This window comes from Anolis sagrei, chromosome 2 (assembly GCF_037176765.1).
Source record: "Anolis sagrei isolate rAnoSag1 chromosome 2, rAnoSag1.mat, whole genome shotgun sequence".
NCBI classification, from domain to species: Eukaryota; Metazoa; Chordata; class Lepidosauria; order Squamata; family Dactyloidae; genus Anolis; species Anolis sagrei.
The window spans coordinates 12,543,975-12,558,207 of NC_090022.1; the positions used below are offsets into that span (position 1 = coordinate 12,543,975).

A 14,233-nucleotide genomic window follows, 5' to 3' on the forward strand; every position below is an offset into this window, starting at 1 on the left:
TACTTTGTATGTTTTGTGATGTTACCTGGGAACCTCTCTGAGTCCCCTCGGGGAGATGGAGTGGTATATAAATAAAGTATTATTATTATTATTATTATTATTATTATTATTGATGCATCTAAAGTTGTTTCCACAGTCAAACACTTGTAAGGGATCTCCTTTAGGTTTAATTCTTTCCTATTTATTGATTTATTGCTAATATTATTTCTGCTATATACACATTTGAAGATCGATGCTTTTGGGCTGTGGTGTTGGAGGAAAGTGCTGAGAGTGCCTTGGACTGCGAGAAGATCCAACCAGTCCATCCTCCAGGAAATAAAGCCCGGCTGCTCATTGGAGGGAAGGATAGTAGAGACAAAGCTGAAGTACTTTGGCCACATCATGAGGAGACAGGAAAGCTTAGAGAAGACAATGATGCTGGGGAAAGTGGAAGGCGAAAGGAAGAGGGGCCGACCAAGGGCAAGATGGATGGATGGCATCCTTGAAGTGACTGGACTGACCTTGAAGGAGCTGGGGGTGGTGACGGCCGACAGGGAGCTCTGGCGTGGACTGGTCCATGAAGTCACGAAGAGTCGGAGACGACTGAACGAATGAACAACAACAACAACACACATTTGTATGGACCGGATTAATTTGTTGAGTGTGCATAAAAACTCTCCATTGTAAGTAAGGCTAATCCCACAGAGTGAGCACTTCTATGGCTTCTCTCCTTCTTGGGAAGTCTTTTCTTGCTCCGAGACACTTCCTTCATCCTCGGTGAATCCTCTTGTGCTTCATGAGGCTGGACTGAATCAAGTAACTCTTGCTGCAGTCGGAGCACTTGTGCGGCTTCTCTCTCGTGTGAATGATCTGATGGGAAAGAAGGCTGGCCTTGTAGCCAAAGCTTTTCCTACAGAACGGACACTGATACGGTTTCTCTCCCATGTAAATCTTCTGGTTTGAAGCCAAGTTTGTGCTGGGAACGAAAGTCTTGCCAGACTCCAAGTGTTTCCCCGGAGTCTCTTTTGTGTGGACCCTGTGATGCGTTATCAGGCGCACCTTCTGCTGATAGCTCTTCTTGCACACAGCGCATTGATATGGCTTCTTCTCTGTGTGTCTCCCTTGGTGCTTAGTAGACTGATCACAGGAGCCCTTTCCATATTCGGAGTAGCTGCACCGTTTCCCTTCCTGGTGGATTCTTTGGTGTGAAGCAAGGCTTTCGATGCGGTTGAAGCCTTTCCCGCACACGGAGCACACATACAACGTCTCCACTGCGTTCGTCTTATGTTCCTTTTCCACTGGGTTTTCAAGGAGACCAGGAATGAATCCCTCCCTTCTTTCCTTTGCATGTTCTCCTTCCACCATTCTTGAGGCATTCACACTCTCTTTTGTGGCTTCGCCATCTGTTTTCGCTGATAATATTATGCACGGTTCCCACTCCTGCTTCAGCCAATCAACGCCTGGAAAAGAGAGAAAAAAAAGAAAAGAATAAAATATTATTTATTTATTTACAGTATTTATATTCCACCCTTCTCACCCCGCAAGGGACTCAGGGCGGATTGCAATGTACATATACATGGCAAACATTCAATGCCATAGACACACAACATATATAGGCAGACACACACAGAGGCTATTTAACATTCCAGCTTTTTCACGAGGATATTCTGGCCACCAGGGGAGCTGTCACTTCACCGTCCATTTGTGACACTGATGGAGTACTTCCTCATTCTTTGCATGCTTGATGGAGATTTTTATGGCATCGTAAATTAGCCTCCCCACATAAAATGGCACCTAAATTTCCTAATTTATTATTTATTTATTTACGACATTTCTATACCACCCTTCTCACCCTGAAGGGGATTCAGAGCGGTTTACAAGATATATATATACACATACATACATACATACAATATATTATATTATTAGCTTAGTACAATATCAGTATTATATATTACTATACTGCACTATACCATTATATTGTAATATTATTAGTAATGTTACATGTAATATAAATATATAATTATAATATTGTATTATTATTACTAGTATTATATTGTATTACAATATCTATATAAATAAAAATGTAATGTTTCTTGTGGGATTAAGATAACTCAAAAACCACTGGCCGAATTAACACCAAATTTGGACACAATCCACCTATCAGGCCAACGAGTGACCAACACTCATAAAAACACTGAAAAACACAGCAAAAAAGACTTTAAAAGCCCAAAAATAAAAAAAATACATTACAATGTATATGCAAACACAAGTATACATACACATATACACAAATATATACACACATATACACAAATATATACACACACATAGACACACACACAACACATATACACAGACTGAGCCACAGCAACGTGTGGCAGGGGACATCTAGTAATATTATAAATATTATATGTAAACACAATATATTATATTATTAGTAAAGACATTTTGGCCTCATTCCTGCCATTTTACCTCCTGAGGAAAACTGAGGAAAACTACTTGACAGACACAACTGTCTTTCAGGCTGTAAAGGTCGACAGCAAGCTACACAAATTGGTCGGAAGCTCACTCTGACCCGGGCTGGCTTTGAACTCATGATCTTTTGGTCAGTAGTGATCTTAATGCAGCTGACACCCAGCCAGCTGTGCCACAATCCCAGCACAAATAATACTGTAAAGAACCTCCGCCACTGGTAATGAAGCTGCCACCCAATTGTAGAGAGACGCTACCAACTAGTGAGGAAGCGCCTAGGTTTAGGAGAGAGGAGCCACTGATTTGTAAAAGGCTCTGGTATTAAAGCTCTGTTTGTGCTGTGAGGTAATTTTGGTAGAGTGGGTGCACCGAACGTAGAATTAATGGAGATGAGGCAGTTTTAAAAACCAAAGAGAACAAGTTTATTTTTAAACAAAGCGTATGGTTGCAGTATGAAGATGTTAAGCTTGGCAAATACTTGATGGTTACATGTAACTTGGTTGCGATACAATTCAGACTTTCGATGTTACAACTTATGAACTCTTGCTGTGGTGAAGCGCTTTATTAACCAGTGTTCCCTGCAATGAATAGTCTTTCTGTTTGATCTATACTTGATCAAATCACAGATCTCCAGTCTTCCTCCGACTAGCGATCCTAGCAAGCCTCTGTTAGTTCTTTCTAACTAAAGCACTTAACAAGGTTTTTCCCTTCAGCTTCCTAGCTGAAGAAATCTCTACTATTCACGAACACTAAAACCTGACTCTTCACCTCTTCACTCCTCAGAGTCTAAAAAACCTGACTCTGCTGCTCTCTCAGAGTCTTCTCCCCCTGACTCTGCTGCTCTCTCAGAGTCTCCTTTTCTGACTGACTCTAACTGTCACTTTTTTAAACCTTCACTCTCTAAGCTCCTCCCACCTCCTCTTCTGCCTCGTTTCCATGGTAACACATTTCTCACAGCTAGGCCGCTCCAGCCTTAGGGCAACCAATTCAAACATAAATACAGTTATAAGCATATTATTATAAACACTTCTGTACAAATACAAATAAAAATACAAATAAAGTTTCAAGTACAGGACCTCCAAGAATTTTTAAAGGACTATTTTTTTTAATGAGAGAATACCTTCTAGGCATTTTTAAAGTCACATATGTGGCATAATGTAAAATAAACCACGTGTAGTTCATGTTTGATCAGTCCACACACTGCCTTGCCATAGAAGGAGACTATGCCATGCAAGTGAACAGTAAAGAACAAGTAGTTGTAGTCCAGCATCTGGAGCAGTGGTTCTCAACCTGTGGGTCCCCAGATGTTTTGGCCTTCAACTCCCAGAAATCCTAACAGCTGCTAAACTGGCTGGGCTTTTTGGGACTTGTAGGCCAAAACACCTGGGGACCCACAGATTGAGAACCACTGATCTGGAGGAACACATACAATGACATGGGAGGCCAGATTCAGCCCATGATCCTTGATTTTGGCAGGTTCTCATCTCCCATACACTCCCCATAACTGCTAAAAACATTTTACTTCTGGCCATCTTCAACTCACATTTCACAATGGTTTCAGCTGGGACCTTACCATTTTCAGTGCCCAAAAGAGGGGATGAGTTTTCCTCCTTGAAAGATGCAGTAACATTCTCCTCCACTTTCCAGGCTGATGACTCGTAGGATCCCACAACACTAGAGATTTTGGGCATACATTTCTCGTTGTCATCTGGGGTCCCCCACTCTTTTTTTGTTGTGTTCAAAGGAGAAGCAGAGGGAACAGAGTCTTCTGGAAAATGGAAAACGGGGAAAAATCAGTACCGTCATTATGAACTTTACTTATACCAAAATCAGGACTCAAGGCTGCTTGCCATTTAAAACAAGGGGAATATAGTTTGGGTTGTTGTAGGTTTTTCGGGCTGCATGGCCATGTTCTAGAAGTATTCTCTCCTTATGTTTAGCCTGCATCTATGGCAGGTATCCTCATAGGGAGCAAGCTTGTTTTCTTCTGTCCTGCAGAGTAGGACACAGTGGAGGAATGGCTTCAAACTACAAGAAAGGAGATTCCACCTGAACATGAGGAAGAACTTCCTGACTGGGAGAGCTGTTCAGCAGTGGAACTCTCTGCCCTGGATTGTGGTAGAGGCTCCTTCTTTGGAAGCTTTTAAACAGAGGCTGGATGGCCATCTGTTGAATGTGATTTTCCTGCTTCTTGGCGGAATGGGGTTGGACTGGATGGCCCATGAGGGTCTCTTCCAACTCTAGGATTCTAAGATTTTATACACACACACACACACACACACACACACACACACCATATGTACACATATCTATTTTTTATTTATTTATTTACAGTATTTATATACTGCTTTTCTCACCCCTAGGGGGACTCAAAGCATATACACACACACATATATATACACTCACACATACATATATACACACATACACACACATGCATATATGCATATATACACACACAAACATATACACACATACATACGCACACATACATATACACACATATATACACACACAGACATATTTACACACACATACACACACATACTCACACACACATATATACACACAAACATACACACACACACATATATATATACACACATACACACACACATAGACATACACACACATACATTACACACACACATACACACACACACAGAGGTACACACACACACACACACCATATTGGCCAATGCTCTTTAGTTTTTACCCAGTTTTGGTCCCCAGAAATTACTGAACAATGACTCCCATCACTTTTTATTATGCGGACTGGGGATAATGGGAATTGCAACCCAACAGCCCTTGTGGGTCTGAGGTTGGAGAAAGGTTAAAGGGCATTTTAAAGCCAGGCATCATACCCACAAGCCTTGTATCTAAACCCAAAGCCCTCCCTCCTGACTACACAGAGGAAACGGCAGCCCCCCAGATGTTGCTGTATCCCAACTCCCCCCAACACTTGTCATGTGGCATCTCTCCTCTTACCAAACATACTGGTCGGTTCATCCTCCATTTCCTTCTTTATGCTGATGGGCAGCTGCCTCTCTTCATCCGACACAAGCTGGCCTGCCTCTGAGCACCTCGCAGCCTCCACTACTTCCTGCGGCACCTGGAACAACAGAAAAGAATGGGATTTTCAGCTATTGTCCAGGCTGCAGATGCTCCGTTCTTCTCCAGGCAAGAGGAAAGGGCTATGGACAAACCTCTAACAGAGCAGCAGCTTGCTGAAATGTTGCAAGGCTTAATCACTTCAATTTACAAAGCTCTTCCAGGAGTCTATGAATTCACCTGGTTCACTTTCTCCTTCCCTCCCAGTCCTAGTTGTGCCAGGGCTCACCCTCCACTCTGCTCTGCCTCCATCTTTTGGCTAGGAGCAAGGAAGCGAGTTTAAATGTCCCCTCACCCTATTGACGTGAGAAAGGTTTGAGAAATCAGAAGATGAGTAAAATACCAATGAAGTTAGAGGACAGAAACAGAGACTTTCCCTCTTCCTCCTTCCCTCTCTTCCTCTTTCCCCTCTCTCCCTCTCTTCCATTCTTCCTTTCTTCCTTCTCTCTTCTTCCTTCCTTCCCTTCCTCTTTCCCCTTCCACCCCTTTGTCCTTCCTTCTTTCTTGCCCTCTCTCCCTCTTGCTCTTCCCTTCTTCCTTCCCTTCCTTCTATCCTTCCCTTCCACCCTTTATTTCCTTCCTTTTTCCTTCCTCCTTCCCTCCCTCGTTCTTTCTCTTTCCATCCTTCCCTTCCACCCTTTCGTCCTTTCTTTATTCCTTCCTTCCTTCTTTCCTCCCTCACCATCTTTCTCCTTCCTTCCATCCCTTATATCTTCCCTTCCTTCTCTTTCCTTTATCTCTTCCTCCCTTCCATCCTTTTCTTCCTCTCTTCTTCCTTCCTTCTCTTTTTCCTTCCTCCTTCCCTTCTTCCCTTCCATCCTTTCCTTTCACACTTTCATCCTTCCCTTATGTCTTAATTTCTTTCCCTTTTTCCTCCCTCCTTCACTCTCTTCCTCTTTCCCCTCCCTACCTCTCTTCCATTCTTTCTTCCTTGTCTCGTCTTCTTCCTTCTCTCCCTCTTTCCTCTTCCACGCTTTCGTCCTTCCTTCTTTCTTGCCCTCTCTCCCTCTTTCTCCTTCCTTCCTTCCTTCCTTCCTTTCTTCCTTCCTTCTCTTCCACCCTTTCTTTCCTTCCTCCCTTCCCTACCTCCCTTTCCTCCCTCTTTCTCCTTCCATCCTTCCCCTTCACGCTTCCTTCCTTCCCTCTCTCCGTCTTTCATCCTTCCTTCCTTCCCTTTTGCCTTTCCTTCCTTCTGTCTTTCCTTTATCCTTCCTTCCTTTGCTTCCATCCATCCTTCTCTTTCTGGACACCACCAATGATAGAATTGGGCCAAACTTCCCATACAGAACTCCCATGACCAACAGAAAATATTGGTTTTCTGATGGTCTTTAGTGACCCTTCTGACACCCCCTCACGACCCTCCCCCAGGGGTCCCGACCCACAGGTTGAGAAACACTATTTTATGTGTGCCCCCCCCCCAATGCATCTTTTGTATTCCTCATCATTAGAGATCATAACTAGAGCTGATGGGAGTTGTGATACAATACCATCTGGAGGTTTGTTTTGTTTAGTCGGGAGGGTGCTGTCTGGCTTTAAAATGTCCTTTAACCTTTCCACAAGTGCTACTGGGTTGCAGTTCCCATCATCCCCAGTCTGCATGGTAGATAGTGAAGGTAAAAGCAGTCCCCTGACATTAAGTCCAGTCATGTCTGACTCTGGGGTGTGGTGCTCATCTCCATTTCTAAGCCGAAGAGCCGGCATTGTCCGTAGACACCTCCAAGGTCATGTGGCCAGCATGACTGCATGGAGCGCCGTTACCTTCCTACCGGACTGCTAGGTTGGCAGAAGCTAGGCCTGACAGCGGAAGCTCACGCCGCTCCCCAGAATCGAACCTGCAACCTTTCGATCAACAAGCTCAGCAGCTCAGTGCTTCAACCCACTGCGCCACCGGGGGCTCCATAGGATGATCAAAAGCGATGGGAGTTGTGATTCAATAACATTTGGGGATCCAAGTCAGATAAAAACGAAAGAGGACCAACCACTACGTAAAAAAGATTATAGTTGGCCCTCTGTATCCATGGATTCTGTCTATGGCAGGCATGGGCCAACTTTGGCCCTCCCTCCAGGTGTTTTGGACTTCAACTCCCACAATTCCTAACAGCCTACCGGCTGTTAGGAATTGTGGGAGTTGAAGTCCAAAAAGCCTGGAGGGAGGGCCAAAGTTGGCCCATGCCTGGTCTATAGATTCAATAGCCCTTTGAAGGCAACCATAAAGTTGATGTGGCCTCCAATGAAGTTGAGTCTGAGATGGCTTAAACTCATAGCTGTCTTCTTCTAATTCTTCTAATCCAAGCAATACAGACAGTCTCACCTGTTCCTCTTCCCTTTCAGCCTTTCGCTGCCGCAAAAGAAAATCCTCGGCCAAGTCCACCGCCTGGGAGCCGGTCTCCGGGTAATGGCCCATGACCCAGTTGTGGACCTCCGTGGGCAAGAGGGCCAGGAACTGTTCCAGAACCACCATCTCCAGCATTTCCTCCTTGGAACGTCTCTCCACCTTCAGCCACCGACAGCAAAGTTCCTGAAGTTGTCCGTAAGCTTCTTTCAGCTCTTCCGCCTCCGGGCATCTAAACCCCCTGAAGCGTTGACGGTCCTTCTCTCGGATGATGGCATCTCCTCTCAAGATGGCCACCTTGACCTTCTCATAGTCCTCTCTGTTTCCATCGTCCAGGTTGAGAAAGGCCTCCTTGGCTTCTCCGTTGAGGGCCGGCAGTAGTCGGGTCGTCCACTCTTCCTTCGGCCAATGGCAAGCTTCGGCCACGCGCTCAAAGGAGGCCAGGAAGTCCCTGGTGTCCTCCCATGGTGTGGTCTCCCTGGACAATGGTGGGGATGTCCATTGTGAGTGAGAGCACTCCACTGTCCTCAGGAACTTCTGGGATTCCCAGCGCTGGGCTGTACATTCGTCTTGCTGTACAGGAGGGAGAATGACCCTGGAGAGAGACATTCCCGTCGCCCCACAATAGATCACTTCCGGAGATTCATTTCTTTCATTATGATCTACGTTGGAGTTGAAACCTAGGCCATCTTTTCCTGTGCTTTGTGTACCCCTTCTAGGCTCTTCTGGATCCATTTTCACTCTTTCCTTCTCCCCAAAGACTGGAATCTTTTGGAAGTGTTGACCATGACCTGGAGCAAAAAGAGGGAGCAAGTTTTGATACAGAAAAAGAAGATGAGAAAGAAAACAACACCCATAAAAAGAGAGTCGATTTTTGCGATACGAGCTGTCACTTGGTCATTTCTTTGCTTTGACATGCGAGCCGAGATCTGAGTTACGAGCGAGCGCGAGAGTACACTACCCATTATCTTCAGCAGGGCTTTAAGGGAGCAGACAGGAGTGATTCTCAACCTTCCTAAAAAAATTTTGTCATGTCAGGAGCGACTTGAGAAACTGCAAGTCGCTTCTGGTGTGAGAGAATTGGCCATCTGCAAGGGCGTTGCCCAGGGGATGCCCGGATGATTTGATGTTTTTATAATCCTTGTGGGAGGCTTAAGTCCCCGTATGAGGAGCTGGAGCTGATAGAGGGAGCTCATCCGCTTCTCCACAGATTCGAACCTGCGACCTGTCGGTCTTCAGTCCTACCTATCTCTTTCAAGAGAGATATTGACAAGCTGGAATGTGTCCAGAGGAGGGCGACTAAAATGATCAAGGGTCTGGAGAACAAGCCCTACGAGGAGCGGCTTAGGGAACTGGGCATGTTTAGCCTGAAGAAGAGAAGGCTGAGAGGAGATATGATAGCCATGTATAAATATGTGAGAGGAAGTCACAGGGAGGAGGGAGCAAGCTTGTTTTCTGCTTCCTTGGAGACTAGGACGCGGAACAATGGCTTCAAACTACAAGAGAGGAGATTCCATCTGAACATGAGGAAGAACTTCCTGACTGTGAGAGCCGTTCAGCAGTGGAACTCTCTGCCCCGGAGTGTGGTGGAGGCTCCTTCTTTGGAAGCTTTTAAGCAGAGGCTGGATGGCCATCTGTCAGGGGTGATTTGAATGCAATATTCCTGCTTCTTGGCAGGGGGTTGGACTGGATGGCCCATGAGGTCTCTTCCAACTCTTTGATTCTATGATTCTATGATTCTATGATAGGGGTTTAACCCACTGCGCCACCGGGGGCTCCAACCTTCCTAATGCCATGACCCCTTAATGCAGTTCCTCATGTGGTGGTGACCCTCAACCATAACATTATTTCCATTGCTACTTCAGAACAGTCATTTTACTACTGTTATTAATTGTAATGTAAATATGTGATATGCAGATGTATTTTCATTCATTGGACCAAATTTGGCACAAATACCCAATACGCCCAAATTTGAACACTGGTGAGGTTGGGGGAGGGGATGGATTTTGTCATTTGGAAGTTGTAGTCGTTGGGATTTATAGTTCACCTACAATCAAAGAGCATTCCGAACTCCACCAATGAAGGAACTGAACCATACTTCCCACACAGAACTCCCATGACTAACAGAAAATATTGGAAGGGTTTGGTGGATATTGACCTTGAGTTTTGGAGTTGTAGTTCACCTACAACCAGAGAGCACTGGACACAAACAATGATGGATCTGGACCTAAACTTGGCATGAACACTTAATATGCCCAAATGTGAACATTGGTGGAGTTTGGGGAAAATAGACATTGACATTTGGGGGTTGTAGTTTCTGGGATGTATTGTTCACTTACAATCAGAGAGCACTGTGGACTCAAATAATCATGGACCTGGACCTAAACTTGCCATGAACACTTAATATGCCCAAATGTGGACATTGGTGGAGTTTGGGGAAAATAAACCTTGACATTTGGGAGTTGTAGTTGCTGGGATTTATAGTTCACCTACAATCAAAGCACATTCTGAATTCCACCAACAATAGAATTGAACTAAACTTGGCACACAGAACTCCCATGACCAACAGAAAATACTGGAAGGGTTTGGTGGATATTGACCTTGAGTTTTGGAGTTGTAGTTCACTTACATCCAGAGAGCACTGTGGACTCAAATAATGATGGACCTGGACCTAAACTTGGCATGAATACCCAATATGCCTAAATGTGGACACTGGTGGAGTTTAGGGGAAATAGAGCTTGACATTTGGGAGTTGTAGTTTCTGGGATTTATAGTTCACCTACAGTCAAAAATCATTCTGAACTCTGCCAGTGATGGAATTGAACCAAACTTGGCACACAGAAGTCCCATGACTAACAGAAAATATTGAAAGGGTATGGTGGGCGTTGACCTTGCGTTTTGGAGTTGTAGTTCACCTACATCCAGAGAGCACTGTGGGCTCAAACAATGATGGATCTGGACCAAACTTGGCATGAATATTCTATATACCCAAAAGTCAACACTGGTGGACTTTAGGGAAAATAAACCTTGACATTTGGGAGTTGTAGTTGCTGGGATTTATAGTTCACCTACAACCAAAGCACATTCTGAATTCCACCAACAATAGAATTGAACCAAACTTGGCACACAGAACTCCCATGATGAACAGAAAATACTGGAAGGGTTTGGTGGGCATTGACCTTGAACAATTATGGATCTGGACCAAACTTGGCATGAATACTCAATACGTCCAAATGTGAACACTGGTGCAGTTTAGGGGGGAAAGACCTGCATCAATTCTTCAGTGTGGATGCAGCCTTAGATAGTTCTGGTAATAAGATAGAACACAATAAGATCCATAAAGGTATAAACTGCAGCTGTACAGTGTAGCTCAGGCATGGGAAAAGTTCGGCCCTCCAGGTGTTTTGGACTCCAACTCCCACAATTCCTAACAGCCGGTAGGCTGTTAGGAATTGTGGGAGTTGAAGTCCAAAACACCTGGAGGGCCCAAGTTTGCCCATACCTGGTGTAGCTGCACCTTGGGACTCGCAGAAGCAAAAATGGGATTTAAGAAAATGCGAAATCTCTGAGCAAAAGAAAATACCTCACCGTGCCTAACGACGGAGTGAATGCCGATCCTCTTTTTAAAATTATCAAGCCATCCCCGACTGGCTTTGAACAACTCTTCCGGTGCCTCATCCGTTGATGTTCCCGGCGTCTGACGCATCAAATCCCTGTAAATGGCCCGTGCCTTCTCGCAGATGATGCTCTCGGTCACAGAATCTCCCGTGAGCTGGCTCTCCGTCAACCACGGCAACAACAACTTCTCCATCTCTTCGTGGAGAGCGGTCCGGCGCTTTGAAATAATCGTGACGCCCTTGGCTGGCGTTATGGCCTTGATCGACTCCTTCTGCTTCAAAACTGAACATATCATCGAAGCGCTACGATCGTACTGCCTTGCCAAGTCGACAACACGCACACCTTGCTCGTGTTTCTCGATGATTTCGTGCTTTATATCCAAGCACATCATCCTTTTCTTCTTGGCACCGACTTTCTTTGGACCCATGGTTAGCCAGACCTTTAAACCAAGAGATTCAGAATATAGATTTGTTATGATTGTTAAGACAATACCCTTAGATCAGTGTTTCTCAACCTGGGGGTCGAGACCCCTGGGGGGGTCACAACGGGTGGTGTCAGAGGAGTCACCAAAGATGACCAAAAACACCATATTTTCTATTGGTCATAGGGTTTTGTGTGGGCAGTTTGGCTCAATTCTATCATTGGTGGGGTTCAGAGTGCTCTCTGATTGTAAGTGAACTATACATCCCAGAAGCGACAACTTCCAAATGTCAAGGTCTATTTTCCCCAAACCAGTGTTCACATTGGGGCATACTGAGTGCTCGTACCAAGTTTGATCCTCAAGCAGACAAGAGCTCTTTCTCCCACCGTGGACATTCTGCAGATGTATAAACCACACTTGCCTAGTTTCCAACAGACCTCTCAAACTCTGAGGATGCCTGCCATAGATGTGGGTGAAACGTCAGGAGAGAATGCTTCTGGAACATGGCCATACAGACCAAAAGACTTACAGCAACCCAGTGGTTCTGGCTATGAAAGCCTTTGACAATACAAAGTTTATTATGATTATGATTATGATTATGATTATTATTGGGTTGTAGGTTTTTCAGGCTATATGGCCATGTTCTAGAAGCATTCTCTCCTGACGTTTCTCCTGCATCTATGGCAAGCATCTTAGAGGTTGTAAGATCCCACAACCTCTGAGGATTCCTGCCATAGATGAAGGCGAAACGTCAGGAGATAATGCTCCTAGAACAACAACCCAGTGATTCCAGCCATGAAAGCCTTTGATAATACATTATTATTATTATTATTATTATTAGAAATACAACAAAATTAGTACACAGCAGACAAGAGCATTCTGCTGGCTGTTGTATTGGATCACACGTAGGACACTTGGATCACACATCGGACACTTCCCAATGTGATGTATCGGCGGATAATGTGTGCAGATCCCAGTAAGGTGGCCTTCTGCAGCTGGCAGATGGTAATTTTGTCAGCGCCAATTGTGTTTAAGTGCAGGCCAAGGTCTTTAGGCACTGCACCCAGTGTGCCGATCACCACTGGGACCACCTTGGCCGGCTTGTGCCAGAGTCTTTGCAGTTCGATCTTTAAATCCTCATATCGTGTCAGTTTTTCCAGTTGTTTCTCTTCAATAACAATAATAATGACTCTGCTCTCTCCATCCCTATTTGCTGTAAGCATCTTACCTCTTCCTATGCGCCTTCCTCCTTTTTCTTTCTCCTCCTTTCCTTTCTTTTGGGTGCCTCCAAAGACAAAAGCCAGGCCAGACCCTCTCCCTTCCTTCCTTCTCTCTTGGAGTTTCAATAAGAACAAAAGCCCCCTCTGCCCCACTTTTGGCAATGTTCACTCCTCCCTCCTTTGGCTTTCACAGCCCTCTCTAGGCAGCTCAGCTCTACCAGCTTAACCCTTTGAAAACCCTGTTGGGAAAACATTTGGCCTTCCAGATTTGGTTGAACTACAAGCCCTAAGCTTCCTAGGGTGGCCAGATTGAAAACTTGGAGAGGGTGCTTCTGCTTTTAGTGGCTATATGAGAAGGACTTGCAGCAGAGGACCTTTGCTAGCTGGCAGTGTGGCCAGCAAACCCTTCTAGATTTCCTCCAGACCAGTGTTTCTCTACCATCCTAATGCCACAAACCCTTAATATAGTTCCCCATGTTGTGGTGACCGTGACCCCCAACCATAACATTATTTTTGTTGCTATTTCATAGCTAATTGTGTTGCTATTTCATAGCTAATTTTGTAGCTCTTTCATAACTAATTTTGTAGCTATTTCGTAACTAACTTTGTTGCTATTTCATAACCAATTTTGCTACTGTTATGAATCACAATGTAAATATCTGATATGCAGGATGTGTTTTCATTCACTGGACCAAATTTGGCACAACTACCCGATACGTCCAAATTTGAATACTAGTGAGGTTGGGGAGGGGATTGATGTTGTCATTTGGGAGTTGTAGTTGCTGGGATTTATAGGTAAAGGTAGTCCCCTGACATTAAGTCCAGTCATGTCTGACTCTGGGGTGCGGTGCTCATCTCGATTTCTAAGCCGAAGAGCCAGCATTGTCCGTAGATACCTCCAAGGTCATGTGGCCGGCATGACTGCATGGAGCGCCGTTACCTTCCCGCCGGAGCGGTACCTATTGATCCACTCATATTTGCATGTTTTCGAACTGCTAGGTTGGCAGAAGCTAGGGCTGACAGCGGAAGCTCACGCCGCTCCCTGGAATTGAATCTTCGACCTTTCAATCAACAAGC

General features: G+C 44.9%; 1 protein-coding gene across 1 annotated transcript; it reads right to left on the bottom strand.

Moving 5' to 3' along the window:
* Positions 1-159: 159 nt before the first annotated feature.
* On the bottom strand, positions 160-13,419 carry LOC132766008 (zinc finger and SCAN domain-containing protein 22-like). The gene is made up of 6 exons (XM_060760321.2): positions 13,165-13,419; positions 11,486-11,954; positions 7,877-8,688; positions 5,443-5,566; positions 4,028-4,222; positions 160-1,439 (listed from the first exon to the last, which is right to left on the bottom strand). The coding sequence occupies exons 2-6, from the start codon at positions 11,940-11,942 to the stop codon at positions 748-750; spliced, it is 2,280 nt and encodes a 759-aa protein (XP_060616304.2). The 5' UTR covers positions 11,943-11,954; positions 13,165-13,419; the 3' UTR covers positions 160-747.
* Between the last annotated feature and the right edge of the window lie 814 nt (positions 13,420-14,233).

Excerpts from the sequence above, each read along its gene's own strand:
- LOC132766008 (XM_060760321.2), bottom strand. The coding sequence starts at position 11,942 with ATGGGTCCAAAGAAAGTCGGTGCCAAGAAGAAAAGGATGATGTGCTTG. Across the intron at positions 8,689-11,485 it reads TCACTCCGTCGTTAGGCACG|GTCATGGTCAACACTTCCAA; the intron begins GTGAGGTATTTT and ends TTTTTGCTCCAG. Across the intron at positions 5,567-7,876 it reads CTGAAAGGGAAGAGGAACAG|GTGCCGCAGGAAGTAGTGGA; the intron begins GTGAGACTGTCT and ends CTGTTGTTCCAG.